Below are 22,090 nucleotides of genomic sequence, written 5' to 3'. Positions count from 1 at the left end.
GTCTAACGTCAATGTGTCTTTTCGAGCAGGTGATATAATCAATGGTGATTGTGGGAAGGTTAACCTGGGTTGTAAGCCAAAAGGAGTGTTAGAACCACATTTTGAGACTTGTGTGGATCTAACCAAAACAATTAACAATCCAGTCTGTAATAAAGTTGTGAATCTATGTTGGAAAGTCTTATGTTAGGACCAAAAGCTGTATTTTGTGAAACTTCTAGTGATGAAAGTTGTAACAATGATTGTAATGAAACTGAATGTTCTTCATCTGATTCAGAGTGTGAAACAGTTTTTGACGAAACAAACAAAGCTAAGGTTGACGAACAGACTAGTCCTAGTTGCTCATCAACTGATCATCATATTGAGAATGTGAGAAAACAAGAATCAAACTTTGAAAATGAAAAACCAAGCACTTCCTGTAAATATGTGCCACATAAGAAAACCTCATTTTCTCAAAATACAAATCATAACAATAGTTCTCAATATTATGATCAATTTGATAGTGCCTATTACTACTCTCGACAGAAACCTAGGAAATCAAATTATTTTGCAACTTACCATTCAAATGTTCACAATTATCAGTCAGATAGAGGTTACCAACATGTTAACCCAACTACATCACCATATCCCACATATCTCAGTGAGCAAGATGTCTATAGATGCAACCAAAGAAAGTGTTGCTTCGTTTGTGGAAATCCTCCTCGTCTTGCGAGACACTGCAAGAACTGGCACAAGCAACAAAAGGACTTAAACAGTACGGTTGGTCAGGCATTTCTTAAGGTTAAACTCAATGCTAAGAAAATGTCTAACCAAACTCGCTCCACTGCCAGTGAGTCGGATTTCAAGACCAAAAATGTTAAGAAAATAAAGAAACCATTTTGGCTAACCCAAAGGGAAAGAAAAAGGTTAGCAAAGGGTTCGGAAGCTGAAAAGCCAAATGGCCCTTCAAATGTTTTCAACAAGAAACACACCGAGGACTTCACTGTTAAGTCCAAACCAAAGCGAAGGCAATCCAAAAAACCTTTCCAAAACCGAGGAAATCATAATTCAAGTTCCTCGAAAGATTGTTCTTCAGATTCTGGTTCTCCAAAAGATTATATTTTTAAGAATTATAAAATTAAACTGGGTGATTTTCTGTTTAATTTTCCTGAGACAAGTACGTCTCGAGAAACCCTCCACTAACTAGCTGTTCATGTGTGTAGGGTCAGCCTGGAAGGCCTGTCAATAGTATTTGGTACTTGGACAGTGGCTGCACCCGACATATGACAAGAGATGAGTCCATGTTTTTTGACATCAAACCATTCGACGGTGGACATGTCTCTTTTGCCGGTGACATAGGAGGAGAAATCACAAAACAAGGCAAGGTCTCCAACGGTACATTGACTTTTGATGAAGTAAATCTTGTGGAACAGCTCAACCACAATCTGCTCAGTGTCTCCCAAATTTGTGATAAGAAATTCTCTACTCTTTTTACAGAAAACAAATGTCTTATTCTAAAACCAGGTTTGAAGGTTCCTGAAGAGTGGATCATGTTGCGTACTCCGAGGCATAATGATGCTTGGAGAAGTAATTATACAATGCGTACTACTTCTTGTTCGATGTCCAATGCCTCGGAGAATGATTCAACCTTATGGCATCGATGATTGGGTCACGTCAACAATAAGAACTTGAATAAATTAGTTAAAGGTGACCATGTGAGGGGTTTGCCTGTAAAATCCTTTCATTGTGCTGAAAAATGTTTATCTTTCTCTAAATGCAAACAACACAAACTCCCTCACAGACCCAAGACTGTTAATTCCATAAATTCTACTCTTCAATTGTTGCATATGGATCTTTTCGGTCCAATCCAACCATTGGCAATAGGTCGAAAAGCCTATTTTCTTGTTATTACTGATGATTACTCGCGTTTCAGTTGGACCTTTCTGCTAGGGCACAAGGATGAGACATTTCAGTTTCTGCTCAGATTCATAGTTTTGGTTGAGAACCAAACAGACAAAAGAGTGAAGTGTATCAGAAGTGGCAACGGAACAAAATTCTGCAATAAAGTGGTGAATGAGTTCTACAACAACAAGGGAATCCCGAACAAAATGGGGTGACTGAACGACGAAACTATACACTGGTTGAAGCCACTAGAACAATGCTGACATACTCCAAACTTCCATTAATTTTCTGGAGTGAAGCCATCAACGCTGCCTGCTTTACCTAGAACCGTATGCTTCTTAACAAAAGATTGAACAAGACTCCGTATGAAGTCTTTTATGGAACAAAGCCAAGGGTTAATTTCTTCAGAACGTTTGGATGTCCCTGTACCATACTCCAAACCAATGCTGGTACAAACTTTCAAGTTTGCTGAGAAGGCGGATGAGTGCTATTTTGTTGGTTACTCTGCTGACAAAAGTGCTTATCGCGTCTACAACAAGAAAACTAGAGTAATCTTGGAGTCTTTCAACATTGATTGGCAAGAATTGAACCCTACTGATGCACATAACAGTCCTGACTGGATGTTTGATTATGAAAGTTTGTTCAATCAGTTTCGTGGGATGTATTTGACACCGGTTGTACCACCAGTTCCTATTGTTTCTGCACCCGTTCAATCTGCTGATGATCAATCTATCTTGATGCAAGCTGTATTGAAAGGTCTTGAAGATGTTATTGTAGCTGCTCATGCACCAGTACTTAATGTACCACCCGTGGCTAATCAACCAGCCCCGGTCAATAATGTGCAGCAGTCTGCAGACTCTACAGAGATGCCCGTTGTTGAAGACACCACTGATTCAGATACTGATTCATATGTGTCAGCAGACAATGTTGAAGACATTTAGGCCGAACATGCAGAGCCGCCTCCAGCAGAACCCAGTGTAGTGGAATCCGTTCCCAAACCTCCCTCAGAAGAAGATAATCAAGGTCCTGCTGTGGAGGCTGGTACATCACATGGACAGATTGATCTGGTTCCGAATGAAGCTTCTGGTAACACCGAATCAACTTCTGTTCCAGCCGTCGTTGTGCCATTTTATGATAACCTATGGGAAGGTCCCATTGCGCAAGAACACTTGGTTGATCAAGAAGAAGGTGCAAGTGATCCTCAACCAAATGCTCCTGTCAATGTGACTATAGTTTTTCATCCCATAGAGAGCCTGACCATTCAGCTTGAGGCAACACCAGTCGAGCATGTCGAACAAATTCCACAGTTATGATCCATCGTCGACATCCGACTGAGAACATCATTGGAGATCCTTCTGCTGGCATTCAAACATGCAACACCTCTGGTACTATTAACAGATGTCTTTTTGCTTGTTTTATTTCACAGGTAGAGCCCAAGGACTACAAAGTTGCATTGAAAGAGAATTCCTGGGTTGAAGCAATGCAAGAAGAGCTGTTACAGTTCAAGAAGTTGAATGTTTGGAGGCTAGTGAAGAAACCAGAACATAAGAAGCCGATCGGAACGAAATGGGTGTTCAGGAATAAGAAAGACGACAAGGGGGTTATCATTAGAAATAAAGCAAGGCTTGTTGTGCAAGGTTTTTGGCAATGTGAAGGACTTGATTACGATGAAGTCTGTGCACCGGTAGCCAGATTAGAAGCAATTCGTATCTTCCCGGAATATGCCTCGTACATGAACTTCAAAGTGTATCAAATGGATGTGAAGACTGCTTTCTTGTACGGGAAAGTAAAAGAAGAAATCTACGTCAGTCTAAATCTCCAGGTTTTGAAGACCCAAGTTATTCTGATCACGTTTATCGACTCGACAAAGCACTTTATGGTCTTCACCAAGCAACTCGTGCATGGTATGCCACACTGGCTGATCATTTATTGAAGAACGGATACAAGAGAGGTTTTGTCGATCAGACTCTCTTTGTCAAGAAGGTTAAGGGTGATTTGATTCTCGTCCAAGTGTATATTGATGATATTATCTTCGGGTCCACGAATGAGGATCTATGCAAGGAGTTTTTGGAGTTTATGCAACAGCGATTTGAGATGAGTTCCTTAGGGGAGATGACATTCTTCCTAGGCTTACAAGTTGAACAAAAGAAGGACGAGACTTTAATTCATCAGGAAAAGTACATTCATGACATTGTTCAGAAATTTGGATTCAAGGACTCAATGGCTTTCATGACACCAATCGCCACGCTACTTGTTCTAGCTCCAGATCCTTCAGGAAAACCAGTCGATCAACACCTATATAGGTCAATGATTGGTTCCCTGATGTATCTCACGGCAAGCATACCAGATATCATGTTCCCTGTTTGTCAGTGTGCCAGATATCAATCAGACCCGAGAGAATCCCACATGACGGCTGTCAAGCGTATTTTCAGATTTTTGAAGGGAAGACCACGTTTGGGACTTTGGTATCCAAAAGATTCCTCCTTCGAACTTCATGCTTACACCGACAGTGATTATGGGGGATGCAATTTGGACATAAAATCAACATCGGGTGGATGTCAATTCCTGGGAGATCGGTTGATTCCTTGGCAGTGCAAAAAGCAAGTCACTGTGTCCACCTCCAAAGCAGAAGCCGAGTACATTGCCGCATCAAGCTGCTGCTCTCAAGTGATATGGAACCAGCATCAGCTGCTGGATTACGGTTTGAATTTCTATGATACAACGATCAAATGTGATAATGAGGCTGTCGTTGCTATTGTTAAAAACCCGGTCCAGCACTCAAAGACTAAGCACATCAACATCCGAATACACTTTATTCATGATTGTTTTGATCGTAAGCTTGTCAACATAAAAGGGTCCATACTGATTATAACTTTGCAGATCTCTTTACCAAAGCTTTTAGTCGTGCACGATTTTTGTTTCTCGTTGAATCTTTGGGCATGATTTCTTTTGAGTAAATTTTATATTTTGTTTTAAAATTGTAAATATTTTTCAAATATGTCACAATTTTAGAGGGAGAAAATGAGTTAACTTTAACTCACCAAAAATATTTTCAATTTACTTCAAGAAAAACCAAAATCAAGTCACTTAACTTAACAAAAAGATTTTGTTTTTATATATAATATTAATTTCATCTTTACTCCTATTTAAGAAAATTTTAAGAAAACTCTAAATAATTTATCCCGTTTAGAGGGAGCTCCTGTTTAGAGGGAGTCGGATATTTAAAAATTTTCAGCTAAGAATTTGATCCGACTATGTGGAAAGTGATAGTACATTGGTATGTAATGATTCTAGCGTGTTAAAAGATTAGATCAAAAGGCTACAGGTTCATTCATCGATGTGTAGATAGGCTTGACAAACAAGTAAGTGTTGGGTGATATAAACTTAAACTACTGCTGATGCTAGTGGTTATACGTTTATGAAGCGGTTGCATGATTCTGTTAAAGTCATATCAATGAAGGAAGAAATGTAATTACACATGTTATACCCAAGCCTCTCCTTTACCTGATCACAGTTGTCATATGAAAGTCAGTGTCAATTTTAAATTTTGATTGAGTCAAGAAAAGCGTCAAGAAAAGCAAGAAAAAGGAAAATAAAAGAGTCAGAAAAAGAAAAAGAATCAGTTATAGGAATTTTAACTTCTGCTTTATTTCTTCATTTATTTTATGATTCAAGCCTTGAACTTTCTCCTGCGCGTTAATATGGTATTATCCGACCTGATTGTTAAGGCCCTGAGTATTCTGCTTTGTTTTATTTTCTTTCTTTTGTTCAAGCATTGGACTTTCTCTGTGCGATAATATGGTATTATGCGACCTAATTGTTATTGCTTGAACTTCTACTTTAATTTAATCTTTCTAGATCGAGTCAAGTGTGCAAAGCACATAGTGTCGAGTGTACAAAGTACAAAGTGTCAAGTATGTTAATAAGAGTCTTGTGATCAACTAAGACAGGTTTTAAGTCAAGTTGAGGTAATATGTCAACACAAACTAGGCCCGAGATATGATGGAATCAGTAACATGTCTGATTAAGTGGGGACCACATAAATATAATGCCTAATTGAATCTTAAATGTATCATGTTAACATCAAAACACTTGTCAAGTTAAACAGATGGACAATATCTATAATCGATGATGAACTTGTGTCAAAATAATATCAAAATGGAAACGCGATCTAGGGCTTTGCAAATTAATATGATTCCACGTTGTGATCGTTCTTAACGATATCATGTAAATTAATTCAATTATTAACTTTACATTTATATTTATTATAAATTTTATTTTATTTTAATTTTGTTTTGTTTTTATTTTCTAAAATATTATTTATATTTATATTTTAACATTTTAGATTTTATTTTTATTTTTAATTTTTATTTTTATTTTTTTAATTTTATTTTTATTTTATCTTTTTGTTTTAATCTTAATCAAATTTTACTTTATTTTTGTTTTGCTAAAGAGATCGTCTTGCAAACATTAACAGTTACAGACTGACAAAAGAAAAATCAGAAAAATTAATAAGTGCTTGGATTCGGTGGGTAAATGTTTTTCGGGTTTCAATACAAATGTTTTTAAAGACCGAGGACCGAGAGTGTAATTTTCGGTGAATATTCGCGATGTTTTGACCTTATCGCGAGATAGGCTGACCCTGTATATAAGGGCAACCTAAAATCTCTTTCACTATTCACAAAAACTTTTCATCTTATTCTCTCTCTTCTCTCTCTTCCTTTTACCTTCAAACCCTAAACTTTTCCTTCAAAATCCTCAAGATCCGGCCCTCTTTATCATCTTTGATGATGAATCCAGAACCCACACCCTTGGTATAACATCACAACACCTTGAATCATTGTTCATCTCTCTGTTTTCTGGGTTCTCGTGGATCTAGACGACGGTTCAGATGAACCGTCAGCTAGATCTATGGTTAGATCTTCAGTATGTTGTTGTTATCATGTGTATCGACCATCGATTAGGCTTTAGTTCATGATTATCATCATTGATTGTTAGTTGTTAGGCTTAATTTGTATAGTTTGTAGATCTAGGGTTTGTGCATACAGTTTGGGGTCTGATTGACCAAGTAAACCAGAGGGGTTTTGACCCAAACTTTCCAGAAACCTAATTCGTGTCTAGGCGACACCCAAGGAAGGAAAATGAATGAAAAATAGACAAGTTTGATTTTTTCGCATGCAAAGGGTTTGGCATCGCATGACCATGCGATGCGAAACATCTTACTGTTTCGCTTCGCATGACCATGCGATGCGTAACATCTGTCTGTTTCGCTTCGCTTCCCATGCGAAGAGAAATAGAGTCCATGCAAAAATTTTGGACTCGGAAAATATTTAAGAAAATCTGGACTGATGCTACTGGACTGTTTGGACATTATTGGACTGTTCTAACCTTGGACTGTTATGGACTATTAAAACGTGTATATTATGGACTATTTGACTTGTAAATATACTAAAATTAACTTATCAACTTATTAAAACTAAAATGTACATAATTAATCAACTATAAGTAATTAACTAAATTAAATAGTGTGTAAATACTTAAGTCTCTTGTATATATCTTATCTTATATTGATTAGCTTTGTTTCATGATGATTCTCACGATCTAAATGAATGATTTCAGGGTCATAATCAATTTTGTGCTCTCGAGCTTCCCAAAGCCAAAGCTGATAAGGTGTTCACATCTATGGTCACGGGGCTAAGACAGTCACCCCTTAAGCATGCTATTACTGCCAACCCAACAATTTACTCCAAATGGGTCTTGGATTTCTGGGCTTTTGCTAAAGTTGATGATGATGCCCTTTCATTTACTACCAAAGTAGCTGGGAAGGAATTGACGATTACAGAAGGAGATATTAGACGGGTATTGAAGATCACAGACGTGCCAGACTATACGTATGAGAAGGGAGATAGAGCTAAGCTTTGACTTTGTGACTCAGATGGGGTATGACACTGAATGGAAAGTCTAGAGAAGAAGCACCTCCCACCCTTCTGGAGATTCCTATTTCACATTGTAAATCATTGCCTTTCTGACTTGAGGGGAGGTTTTGACAGCATGAGGGTTGACTGGGAGCGGATTATGTTTGCTTTGACCACTCGGGAGAAGTTCAACTATTCTCGGAGGATATTTTTGTGCATGATGGCGAATGTGAAGAATGAGTCCACCTGGCTCATGTACCCGAGATTTGTACAGTTGCTACTTGACGATATGAACCCGAGGTACCCAGGCCACCTCACAAGAAATCTAAAGACAAGAAATCACTGCCAGAGCCTTACAATGTGAACAAGATCAAGTTGTCGATTTTTGATGTGTTATTGAGCACAAAGGGCAAAGGTCATCAGTATGAAGGACCAAGACCGGGTCCCAAGTTTGGGTTGTTTGGGAGACTGAGCCTGCTGGGGATGAGGCTGAAGTTGAAGTTGAGGTTGAAACTGAACAAGATTCATCAGATGAACCAGCTGAAGACAGGACTAAAGCCAAGCATGACTTGAAGCGGAAGGCTACCGACAAGCCTTCTGTTGGTGGTTCTTCTGGTAAAGAAAAGGAGGCCGAAGAAGAAGAGGACGTTCAGCCCTTAAAGCGTCTGAGGAAGCTTGGAGATTCCCAGAAGTCCTCCAAGCTCGTCGTCAGGCTTTCTTCCAAAGGTAAACCTTCCTCTACCTCTGACCCTCCTAGTATCACCTAAAGCCTTGGCCCAAGTACTTAAAGACCTATACGTGGCCAAGATTCAAATTCCCGTCTATAAAAAACCCAAAGCTAGAAAGAAAACCAAAGCCAAGCAAACCAAAACCATGCTCCATGACTCACCCGACTCCTCACCCGAACCCTCACAAATGGACCAACCAATATCAACCTTACTACCACATTTACCTGAATCCCCACCATAATCTCAACCACAACCAACTACTCGACCAGAACAACCATCCCAAACCACAACACCACCCACACAACCTACATCTGAAACAATACCTACCTCAATATTCACATCTTCTATTTTTAGCTCACCAATCCAAACCACAAGCCTATGGAGCCAAACCGTCATTACCTCACCAACACCAAAACAACCAACACCCTTAAACTTAGAACCCATACCATACACACCTCTGCTCTCAATTCCACTCATCTCAACACACAACCTCACCTATACCAACCCAATCCATTAACCTACCCTTACAAGCAACCTCACCACCCATCATGTCCGTTACTCCTCCATCCACTATCCTTTCACCCAAACCCATCACAAATGGAAGTCTTTGACACCTCCGGTGTACGCCGATCCTATCCTCGATAGGATCGTGGAACTGGAGGAATCAAACGCCAAGAGGGCTGAGCGAGAGATTGTGTTGCTTGAGTATATAAAGACTCAAAAGAAGAAGGAACGTGAGGATGCGGTTATTAATGCAAAGCTGGTGTCAAGGGTTCAAGTCTTGGAGGAACAAAAGGAGCTGAACGATGCTCTTATTGAAAGTCAAAGAATGCTGATCAACACACTCCACACCCGAATCCAGAATCAACATTTACTGATGAACCATGAAGCTTCTGAAAATGCTAACCTGAGGGCAGACCACTCGAAGCTTGGTAATAGAGTGGCAACACTTGAAAGGAACCTACCCTCTTCCACCATACTTGAAGAAAGATTGTTCAAGAAGATTGATGACTCAATGATCAAGTGGGATGTTGAGAAGGAGGCGACCAAATCTAGGGTATCTGTTCTTGAGGGTCAATTGGCCTCATCTGACTCTCTCGATACACTTATTGCTGAAAACACAAAATTTCGAGCCGAGATTGAGGCCCTTCAAACAAAACTGGCTGAGCAAGAACGTATCAATGAACGCCAGTCAAAACTTAACAAGGAGTTCATGAGCAAGCATCAAGCCGCCTCTGATATGATGGGTATACATGATAATGACTTTCATGGGCTGGAAGACAGGCTTGACGCTGTGTTCAAAAGTTGGAGAAGGTCTGGTGAGACCTCTAGGATTGGGGGATAACAACCTACCGCGGGACCAAGTGAGGCCTTGCGAGGAGTTCAGGTTGTGGGATCGGAGGGCAAGGCAACTGTTGGTCGGGTTGTACAACAGATTGGTCAAGCCAGAAGTGGGGTTAGTACCAGCTTGGGTCCTGAACAATAGGTACCCCCTCAGGCTCAAGCTGGTGGTGAAGATAAAGGTAATGATGGTGATGATGAGGATAGTGAAAATCATGAAGACGAGGACGAAGACGACAACGTCCACGATAGTTTTGATGAGGATGATGATGATGACAATAATAATGGAGGTGACGGCGGAGACGGAGGAGCCGGTGCAGCAGGAGGTGGAGGTGGAGTTAGCACTCAATCACTTCCACATACTCAAGAAACTCCTCAAGACCTTGTTGCACACGACTCTGCTAGCAAAGTCAGGGAAGCAGACTCAAAAATTGATGATATGTATAAAGAATTGTTTCCTGAAGATGATTTTGCAGGTATTATGGATGATTTCATTGAAGCAGGGAAAAGCCTGGAGCACGTGATTGTACACAATACGGAGGAGGCAGTAGGTGAAGACTACATCAACTACTCGCCAAATCCAGATACACCACAAGCTCAAGCTTCAGAGGCTCCTGCAACAGATCCCGTTTCCAATCCAGCTGCCGATGTGACACAAGCAACACCGAAGAAGAAACGAAAAACTCATATCGTGTCAAGTCGTGCCTGTGCCCGCATGCTCAACTACCCTTATCATGATGATTCGCTGATCGTCTATGCGAAGTACAATAAGGAGAACAGTTGTTGGGCCATTCGAAGATACATCGGAGATCTCATATATCTCTCTCATCACGAGCTGAAATCGTTGCCAGAGCTTGACATCAATTATCTTCGCAAAGCTCTGGGCCGAGGAGAATATGATGATTCATTGGAAGGTTGGGTCACCACACATCTACATTATCAATCAAAGGTGGACTACAATACAAGAACCCAAGAGAAATAGACCTAACTACCGGAGAGCCACAAATCTTGTGGAGATACAGGGCGCCAAAAGACTGTCACGAAAATTATCATGGCGAGCCCTTCATTCCCAACACTCTCCGAGATTTCATTGGTTGGGAATTTGACAACAAGACCGGTGATGCCGTCATCCACTGCCGTGACATGCGCGAGATACGAGTGTTTGACGAGCATGAGCTAATGGGACTACACATGGAGGATGTGAAGAAGCTCTACAACTCACCACTGGGGACCGTCGAGAATCTTGGTTGTCAAAATACCCACCGGATAGTTGAAGCCTTCAACAAGTTCGTCAGAAGACTTGTTGAACTTCCACTGACCGAGGACGACTGTCTGGTCTACGACACCGACGGGTTCCAATACTAAAGACTAGAGGGAGATTGTTAGGTCACGTTTTTGTATTGGATATGTATGTATTGGGCTTTTATGTTGTTCTTTTTGTATGATATGGCCCAACAGAAATATGTAAACAAGCCCATTGGGCATTTGATAATGACATGTTTCTCATGCATACTCTTCTATAAATAGAGAGCATGCCATGAAGAAAAACAACCTTTTACAAAAACTCCAACTCTCATAATCCTACTTTCTCTTGTTCTCTCCTCTCTCTCACTCACTCTTCCTCACTCTTCCTTACCCAAAAATAACTCTCAAGATCCGAGACATCTTAGGTGACTTAGTGTGATTTCCGCTAGCTCTAAGTTCGGTTGATCCAATAATAGTTGTTAGATCCCGTCTCGGGACCTACAAAATCCTTCTTACATTTCTCATTTTTGTATCATTTTTTGTATTATAACTTTACCGTTTGTTTTATCCATAAGAAAATCGGTCAAAAATTTGGGTTGTTAATACACTAACGCCTAAAAAAATAACTTTTTATAAGCTTTTTCTTAATCAAGTCACGCTTGAGGTTAGACAAGTTGTAATGCATATCTACACCCCCTACGTACTTGAGCCCACATTATTTCATCTCATTTCATCCTTCATGTTTATTTATCTCTATCTATTTCAAATTAAGATACGTATGCCATGAAATATCAAACAAACATAAGTATCAAACAAAAGAAAATTGTACCTCATGAATTGATATGTAAACATATACCACATATCACAAGATTGAATTCATATAAAAAAACTATGCCGACTTGAACTTCATATCACAAGTTGCTCGATTTGAGATGAAAACGGGTTTCATTTGTTTGTCACATATGAGTTCAAAGACTAAACAATTGTGCTACAAAAATAGTCAAATTTAGAGGGTCATAAATTCGTAGTTAATATTTTTACACACAAAAAGTTTCGTTGTAAATAAGGGTTATAAATTCCCAAAACCTAACTTAGCACTTAAGGCTTATAAAATGACCCCAGAATAACAAACTAAACTTTATTCTAGTAAGCCTTTTGTCAATCAGCCATCATGGATGCATGGCACAGTTTCACCTATAAAAAAGTATAAAGTTGTAAGTTTAAAATCCATATATAGGGTAACAATCATTACAGTACACAATATTTACCAGATGTGAATTGAAGCGACTTGTTGGAAATGAAGGTAGTGTTAGGAGTGAAGGTAGGGGCGCCCTCTAGTGGCACCCCTATATTAAGCTGAAGGCCGTTCCTAGCAAGGTATTCTTCTATTGCACGATATCCCTTATCCGCTATCACCTTCTCAATCTCATGAATCTACAAATTATTTGCAATGGAAATTACACCTTGTAGTAGTGTGGTGTTTTCCGTGTACTTTTGATAAGAAAAGTATAACCAAAACACATTTTACCTTGGAGAGAAGGACTTTGTTGTCACACTCATGCTTAATATTCTGCTACAATCGAAGAGAAAGTTAGGCAGATCTAATACAAAAAGGAACGAAGGGCCTATTTTTTGAGGCCGGACATTTTCTATCGCTAACATTTGAAAAAAAATCAGTCCGGTTCGGGTTGGGTTAGGATAGGCCACAAATAAAACAAATTTCAATGATCTAATAATTAATCTATCCACAAGTACTGGTTTACAAGATAACACACATGGTAACATTTAGACTACTTTCAAACATTCAAGCAAATAATCAACTAATAATTCAAATAACCAGGTTCGCCGATGGGTGCACGCGGCTCATGCATGCCAGACCATCATAGGCCTGGTGCATTTCTACAAGAGGCTTGTTCTCGCTATTTGAACCCATGACCTCCATGTCGTGTACGACAACAACCTTACCAAAATGAAATATATATAAACTGGTTAAGAGTAATTAATGACTTACCCTGTCCTCTGTGGATTTGATTTCAGCAAGTATCTTGTCAACCTGTGTTGGTCAAACAAGATGACAACATGAGTAAAAACTAAGGTTATGTTAGTGAGTTTTATAATATGGTTGGCTAGCTGGTTAATAATTACCATCTTTGACCTGATCTTTGAGATTGCTTTCTCAAGTCCAATCTCCAGCTGGTCCAGTTCTGTAAGGCCCAAACTATCCAATCCTTCACCCTTCAGGTTCCTGAAAGCAATTAATATAGAACCCGGTTTCCTACTTAGAGCTCATATTCTTTTACTACAAACTTCAGAGTAGTCATGTTTCTTTGTTTAATGCTACAAGTTAACGGGTCGTGTTTGCGGGTCCAATTCAACACAGATATTGTCATGAAACAACCCCAACGTTTACCCAAATTGTCACAAGTTGATTTTTTAAACTAAAAACTCAATAGAAGGTTCTGCCAAGACGCCTAATGCCACTGTCTCCAGTTTAGGAGTGTGTAAGGGTTGGTTTTGGGCTCAAAGCGAACCAAAAAAAACCACTCATAATTAAATATGAATATAAAAAGGCATAACTTTTATGAACTGAAATAGAAAAAATTTTCAAATAAAAGTTGAACATGTAAATAAGGTTTATCTTTTTATTATGTGATCCTATCCAATCCAAACCGAAAACTTAATATTTAGCGATATACAATCAACCCTATAAAATTTCAGACGACCTTGAAAATATTCGTGGGTCTGCCATCTATGAGCCCGCTGAGTGACATGAACACGCACAACATGTTTAACTAAACATATTCACAGATAACCTGTGAATTTCGTGTTAGAATGTTTACCTGTTAGAATTCTGGCACACTCGTATCTGCTTACGAAGCTTCTTGACCTCCTTCTCATAAAACTGCATGCACAAAACATGAACTAATCTCTGTTATTATATTATAACACGTCTATTAAAAAAAAATCTCTGTTAGAATGAAAAACTTTCATGGTCCCTTATAGAACAAACATATACACAGTTGTGGGATTTTAATAGTTCTACATATATATATAAATAATAATATTAATAATATTTGTCACAATTAAAGCTCATTATATATTGAAGTTCTTACTTCCTCCTTATCCTCTTGAGGTGTTAAAATGTTTAATTCAGCTGACATTGTCTTCCTGTACCTCTCTATGGTTGATGACATGCTTTTAGATCAAATACACACAAGTTAATTTATACATACATAAATACAAACATATACGCATCTTTACAACTTTACATGCATACACACAATCTATGTTTCTTTGTACCCTATAGTTGACTAAAAACTGAGACAGAAAACCATTTTGTTTTAAGGAGAAGAAATGATCAGAAATAATAATTCCCATTTATGTTTCCAACACACAAAATTCTATTAACATGCAAGGTTTTGCAAAAGCAAAAGGCCTTTGAGAATCCATGTGGCACTGATAGTGGCCTTGTACCAACAAGGAAACTATTACAAATTCAAACACTTACCAAAAACTTGTAGTTCCAAAATTCTAAATAGTTTTACTTTTTTTTTCTTTCTTTTCTAATATAATTATGTTTGTATGTTTGAATACCAATAAAACAATACAAGCACACACACACACACACACATAGATATTGCTGTTATGCTTGTAGATTATTTGTAAACTGTTTATTGAAAAACATTCTAAAGAAGCTCATCTGGTGCATATATGGTATTATGTTTACATTTTATAAATAAAATAATTAAGAACATTACTTGTTACTTGCATATTCATAGAGGCGTCCGCGCGCAGAGAACATGATCAAAGCAATTTCAGCATCACAGAGAATCGAAAGCTCAAAAGCTTTCTTGAGAAGCCCACCCCTCCTCTTGCAGAATGTGACCTGTCGAGCCGTGTTGTTTTCGATCCTTCTGATCTTTATCTTTCCTCTACCCATCTTTCAGTTTTCCTGTTATTTTTTCACACAATATAATAGAAATTAATACTCTCAACTTTTTTTTTCTTTTTCCTGAAAAAATGTTCTCATAAAAAATATACATCATGAGAGTATTGACAATCTACAAAACCAAGCTTAGAATATACACCAGAAATCTAAGCTGATCTAAACACATATCATGTTTTAACAAACATAAAGAGCTTTTATTATCTTAAAATCCTCTAGAACAAATGAAACACATGTCATTTTATACATAACAACACCAAGTAATCAATTAGATTAAAGAAACATACCAATCTCTATAAAGATAAGAAACTGCAAACTTAAACTTGGTGTTTTCCTTTTTATTTGAAAACAAGATATTTTGTTAGAACTAAGAGAGAACAGAAATATTCTCATTTCTTTTTAAATTCAAGATTCTCAGCGATCGACAAAATTAAGTTAATAAGGAAAAAAAAATCGACAAAACCATGTAGATTTAGAACATACATCTCACAGATCTAAGTTGATCGATGTATATCAAGAATATTTATAAACAACAAAACTTTTGGATATTTTCTTAAAATTCAAAGGAACAAAACACTAATGATTTTAGATACACAACAATATCTAGTGATCAGTTAGATCAAAGAAACATACCAAGTTTTATGAAGATTAGAAATATATTTCAAACTTAGGGTTTCAATTCTTTTTTATAATTTAAAAACAATAACATTTTGTTAAGAAATGAGAAAGAAAAGCAGACACACACACACACACACACACAACTCTCTTTCTAGATCTGTTGTAGTATGAACAATCTGAACAGATGAAGAAGTTCAGAAATAAACTGATCCTACATGCCGTTGTTTATGGAACTATACAAGTACATATTCCATAAAATGCATGATCAAATAACCTAACCTATTACTCTTTTTCTTTACATAATTAGGTAGCATGAATTAATTACAAGAAAATAGAAGATATATATACATATATAATCAGACAAGAAACAGCACCTTTGAAGAAGAAACAACACCCTAGACTCTTCTATTTCTCTCTCAAATGAAAGGAAGGTATGGTGGTCTTTATAAGTTAAAACCCTAAAAAAGCATCACTACTCTCATCATGTTGTGTAGTTAGCTAGCTGGCCAAGACTAAGACGTTTACCATGTTTAATATTCATGATGTTAGTTTTGCAGAAAAGTAACATGGCTTGATACTTGCCCTAAACTGAAATTCAATATTACCTTTTCAATTTACTGTTATACCCTTCTCTTAAATCTCTATTTACTTACCACTCAATACTGCATAAAATATTAAACAAATAATATGATCGCTATAATACATGATTTCCTTTTCATAATTGTGTATAAATTCTAAGTATTTGATCATATCATTGAGTATAAGGAAATACAAATGAAACCAGCATATATCAACCTATTCTAATAAAGCAAAATAATTGTAGCAATTGTCATCTTTTGGTTAATTCTTATAATTTTTTTCCTTCCAAAACTAAGATCTTAATTGACCATAATATATGTAATAGATAAACAATTATTCACTTTCCTTTTATACTTTATTTATATTATATCTATACATTTATATAAAAATAATATTAACATATTATTTTACTGTATATTCCAAAATATTTGGTGAAAAATCAAAAATCAATAACAAACCATGTTTGTCAAAAATTGAAAACAATATAATTTCAAAAGTTTTTATCACCATATTGTACTATGCATATTATAAAAGATTGTAAAGAAAAACAAAACTCGAATATGCTTTCATTTTACAGAGTAATTTTTTTAATCATTAAATTACAAATATACGCTTAAAAGTCGATCCATTTTTTTAAAATCATCAATTTATCTATTATTATTATTATCACTATTGTAGATTGTCATATAAATTTATAAATTATAAATCTATGTTTTAAATGTATTCATTTATTTTGCGGTTAATTTAGTAATATATATATATGTTAAAATGTAAGGATAGTATATACCAATCACTTTAAGACAAAACAAAGTTTATCATATTTAATTTCTTAGTTTTTTTTATCAAGGATTGTTTGGGTTTTTTGTGGAACTTAAATTTGATTTTTATGGGTCAAAAGTTGGTAAATAGATTGTTTGGTACAAGTAAACTACATTTAGATCAAAATTTGTTATGGGTCAAAAATGAGAAATTTGAGTATTTTTAAAAGTTTGAGAATGCAAATAGATTTCTCATCAAATTTGTTACGGGTTCAAAATGTTAACTTGAAAATGTCAAACGGATAAAAGTTAGAATTTTAAACATGATTCGGGTTCAAAATTATTTTCAAGGGCATTTTTGAAAATAATCAAAAGGTTCGGGGTTTGGCAAATTGACTATTTTTCTTTTTCCCTCGACTGTTAAAATTTAAGAAAAGATTGCGAGCACTTTCAACATGCCACCCTAGACCTATCAATGATTCTAACTTTTATCAAATTTGAAATATTTGTGTAAACATTAACTTTTCCTTTAATGGTGATCAAAACATTGTATGGAAAACATGTTATACAAAACTATACTCAAATGAAGCAAAATATTCACAAAATTAAATGAGTTAACATATTATTTTTTATGTTGTCATAATGACAAAGTCGAGAAGCTCCCTTAAACTTATCAAAATCTTTTTCATGGTGTAGCTTAAAAAAACATAGTTCTTGAAGAACATTCGTCGTGACAATTGATAACCAAAATTCTTTCAATTATACATATATGACACCGAGAATAAAATTTTCAATAGAAAGAACGTTCTCGGGTACGTTTCTGCACGTGAAGTTATTTTTATTAAGCTCATTTAAAAAAAAATCATTTTATGATATAAATAAAATTTTTTTATGTACACATAGTATAAATATAAGCATAAATGTAATACATTTTTTCATATATGTTATGTAATTATTTATTTTACTTGTAATTTTATAATTTAGATCATCCTGTATATACATGGGCTCTAAAACTTGTATATATATATAAAGCCAATTAGAGTGTATATATAATTAGACAATGGGACTTAAAGTTCAAATATATACAAATTAGTTATCGTAGCTTAAGCTTATAGTCTTTGTACCAAAGTGTGATGCAAGGATGTTTCTTCCAATGGGATTTGAGGAGTCCAGTCAACAATAGACAAAATGTATAAATTTAGGATTAAATTTCGTGGGTGTGTGAATTAGCGCTTTTAGAAAAAGTTTAGCTATCTTGTAAGTTTTGATGTTTTCTTAGTGATAAAGAAATATTTTGTGAAATATATTGTCATAGTTTGTGACTCATTTTCAAAGTCAATTCTTAGTATAATTAGTATGTATTTGGAAAAGAACAAAAGTTAAAACTCGATCACAACCAAAAGTATAACTGGTAACATAGTGTAGGTCTTTAAGACGGGATTAAACAACGATGTTCTTGGATAAATCTCCTTGTAAGCTAGAGGAAATTACGTACAAGTAATCGAGATCTCCAATCTAGTTGGTGCTCGGTTTATTTCCGGTTTTAGTAAAGAAAGAGAGAAAAGAGAGAGTTGGTGAGAAAGTATGAATAAGATATGGCAAAAGGTTAGTTGTGCATGGGTATGCTCCACCTTATATAGGTGTGAGCATTTCATGCACTCTATCATTAGAATCGGCCCAATGGACTCACAATTAGTGGCGAATTTAGAAGAAAATTTGAGGGGTAACCCAATTTTTTTTTGTCGTACGTTGATGCAAGACCGTCTTTGATAATTCAAGAGCTATTACAAGCAGAAAAGTAGGCCCCTAACTTTTTAATTTTAATTGGGTTTTATGTCTAATAACTGTAGTTGTTTTTAACATCATATTGTCCTTATTTTGTTTTCAATAAAATTTATGTCGAAGTGTATAATTGACTGTTTTTAATAAAATTTATATTAAAACGTAAATAAAAAATAAGCACGCCGTAACTACATAAGTTGGAGTATAGAAAACACTATATTTTAAAGTTATAAGAGAATAACAAAAAATAAATATGTTAAATTGCGGCTGAAACAAAAACTTTTAACAACAGTATATTTATATATATACCTTTTATTGGTTACTGGATTAAGAATGCAAAAATTAAACAATAAAGTAAAAAATTTAACGAAATAAGTTCAACTAAATAGACTACCAATAAATACATAGATAAATAATATTTAGAATTCCAAATTATAGATTCATGAACTTTCAATTTTCTTTGTTATCAATGGTAAATGTGTGTCGTCAGTAACAATGAATATCAACTATTTTGTTTTAATTTAATTGAGAGTTAAATGAAAGGCACTAAGGGACAAAGGAAACACTTTACTGCTTTTTTACTTTACCCCCTAGAATTATAAAGACCCTAGACCTTAGATAACTACAACACAAAACCTCTTTCTATCTTATCATCTTCTTTGTTGTGCAACTAAACATGTCGGAAAAAAAATCCGGTGAAACCTTCCTCACTTTATCTCTTTATACAAAGTTTACTCAGGGGTATTCTAATATTTAGTTAGGGGTAACCTAATACATATAAAACAAAACAAAACAAAAAAATTGCACTAATTTTGCACCTCACCGTGAAAGTTGTAACCTGGGTAACCCCTGGATAAGCTGTAAATCTGCCCCTGCTCACAATACATGGCCTCGGGCCCAACGTTATTACAACAAAACGAAAGCTAAGTAAATTAGATCGTGAATAGTATGAAATAATCAAAACACTACAATCTCCCTCTAGTCTTTTTGTATTACCTTCAGCTTTTGTCTTCAATCGGTCTCGTATTTGAAGGGAGACTCATAATCAAATAGTTGATTGTTAACAAGATAATGAACAAACTTGTTGAACTTTGTTGGGTCCCTCCGTACATCTTCCACTGTGGACAAAGGAGAGTTGTAAAGCTTCAACATATCCTCCTTGTCGAGACCTGTAAGTTCACGCTCGTCAAAGAAACAGAGCGTGTGCATGGTCTCACAGTGAATGACCACCTCCCCTGTCCTGTTGTCGTACTCCCATGCAACAAAGTCATAAAGCATGTTGGGAGTGAACGTTTCACCATGGTAGATAGGCTCTCCATATTTTTGGGCATCTTGTACCTCCATGCCTTTCTTCTCTTGCTGGTGCCTGCATCAACTTCTATAGGATGCAATTATGATATACCCTTGTTGAGTGTGAAGTTATAGTAGTCCTCCTTCCATTCTCTACTCAAGAAGCGTTCGAACCATCCTTCCAATTTTTTATCATAAGCACCCTTGCCCACAATTTTTCGAAAATAATTCTTTTCAAATTGAGACAATGAATGCATATCCGAATAGTTCAAGTATGTAAGATCCCCATTTGCACGTCTGATTTCCCATCTTCTGCTATCGTTGTGCCACTTGCAGTAAAGGATATGGGAATCCTCATGGTGCTGATTGTTTCGGCATCTAGGGCTTGCAGTTCTGCTAATGGTGTACCACTTTCTCTTTCGTTGCTTCAGTAATTGAGATGCTACAACACCAGTTGCTACAAGAGCTACCATAGTAAACGGCTCTTGAACCTGATCTTCAACAGCACGGACCAGAGTGTCTGGATTCGGGGAGTAATTTATTCCATCATCAACAACTTCTTGCCTTGGATACATGGTAACTGCACATTGATCAACGTTAAAAATGAATAAGAAGTCTTTCTCCACTGCATCGTCCATGTCTCTTATTTTCTTCATGGGATCGGTGGACGAAGGATCGTGTCGTGGCACGTCATCATGTGAAGCCATTTGTTTTCCAGCTCCACTGCCACCACTAACTCTGACATCTCCATCACCATCATTATTGTCATCCGAGCCACCATCATCGCTCGGATCTTCATCAAACTTATCATGAGGATCATCGTCATCCTTATTAGAATCATACTCCTCGTCATCATCCGTTTCGTCATCACTTTCTTCCTCATCAACTCCAATGTCCGGAGCTACATCAACTTCTGCACCAACAGTTTAGCATGCACTGTTGTGGCAACCATAGTCTCAACAACACCAGTCATCATCACATCAACACCACTACCACTTGCACCACCATCAGGATCAGCCCTGACAGACTGTCCTCTCTTTCCTCCATTTCATTATTCATCGTCGGAGTTCACCCAACCTCCGAAGAATGATTTCAGCCGGTTTTTTAGATCAACCACGTCTTGATCAGTCATACTCATGACATCAGAGGTTTCAAGGTACTTGTTGGCGATTTCTTCATTTACTTTCAGCTGACCCTTATTTAGATGATTTGCTTTGCCAATCTTTCCTTCAAACTATCCACCTCGGACTAGAGTTCGGCATTTTCAGCAATGAGAGTTCCAGCGTTCCTTGAGGATCCTTGATCACCCTTAAGAAAACTAATTCTCGCTTTCAATCGTTCAGTTTCTTGCAATACTCGGTCAGTCTCCTTTTCTAGATCCTCTTTCAACTTTGCTTCAAGATGAGAGGACGGTGGAAATTCTCTCTCGAGATAGGAGACCCTTGATTCTACCCTGAAACCTTGATCATGCTGCCGAGCAAGTAGCAGAGACTGATCAGCCAATAATTGTTGTGGAGGTGGACACAGTGACTTACTTCTTGTGCTGCCAAGATATTAACCGGTCACCCAGGAACTGACATCCGCTGATAGTTGATTTTCTGTCTAAATTACATCCCCCATAATCACTGTCGGTGTAAGCATGCAGCTCTAAAGGAGAGTCTTTTGGATATTAAAGACCTAAACGCAGTTTTCCTTTGAGATACCGAAAGATACGCTTGGCAGCAACTAAGTGAGATTATTAGGATTGGACTGATATCTGGTACACTGACAAACATGGAACATGATGTCCGACTTGCTTGCAGTGAGATACATTAAGGAGCCAATCATGGACATGTACAGGTGTTGATCTGTTAGGTCCCGTTTTGTTTGTATTAAGTCTTTTGTATTGGAACTTGTATTGGGTTTGTATATGTATTTTACTTTTATGTATGTTTGGGCCCAAGGCCATTGTAAAGAAGCCCATTGGGCCTAATGAATGGAAACAACTTCTCATGCATGCTTCCTATAAAT

At 36.8% G+C, this 22,090-nt stretch overlaps 1 protein-coding gene across 1 annotated transcript; it reads right to left on the bottom strand.

The window, feature by feature from the left end:
• Positions 1-12,269: 12,269 nt before the first annotated feature.
• Positions 12,270-16,068, bottom strand: LOC143621972 (agamous-like MADS-box protein AGL11). The gene is made up of 9 exons (XM_077093236.1): positions 16,046-16,068; positions 14,866-15,059; positions 14,221-14,302; positions 13,948-14,009; positions 13,253-13,352; positions 13,119-13,160; positions 12,981-13,067; positions 12,376-12,541; positions 12,270-12,301 (listed from the first exon to the last, which is right to left on the bottom strand). The coding sequence occupies exons 2-9, from the start codon at positions 15,045-15,047 to the stop codon at positions 12,270-12,272; spliced, it is 753 nt and encodes a 250-aa protein (XP_076949351.1). The 5' UTR covers positions 15,048-15,059; positions 16,046-16,068.
• Positions 16,069-22,090: the final 6,022 nt, after the last annotated feature.

The sequence above is a fragment of the Bidens hawaiensis genome, unplaced genomic scaffold (assembly GCF_021521415.1).
Source record: "Bidens hawaiensis isolate Kalapana, Puna unplaced genomic scaffold, B.hawaiensis_p1.1 tig00003004_1, whole genome shotgun sequence".
NCBI classification, from domain to species: domain Eukaryota; kingdom Viridiplantae; phylum Streptophyta; class Magnoliopsida; order Asterales; family Asteraceae; genus Bidens; species Bidens hawaiensis.
Note: the sequence above shows the minus strand (reverse complement) of the source record. Positions and strands in the feature narration are given on the sequence as shown.

Excerpts from the sequence above, each read along its gene's own strand:
- LOC143621972 (XM_077093236.1), bottom strand. The coding sequence starts at position 15,047 with ATGGGTAGAGGAAAGATAAAGATCAGAAGGATCGAAAACAACACGGCT. Across the intron at positions 13,161-13,252 it reads CAAAGATCAGGTCAAAGATG|GTTGACAAGATACTTGCTGA; the intron begins GTAATTATTAAC and ends TGACCAACACAG. Across the intron at positions 12,542-12,980 it reads ACCAGGCCTATGATGGTCTG|ATTCATGAGATTGAGAAGGT; the intron begins GCATGCATGAGC and ends AATAATTTGTAG.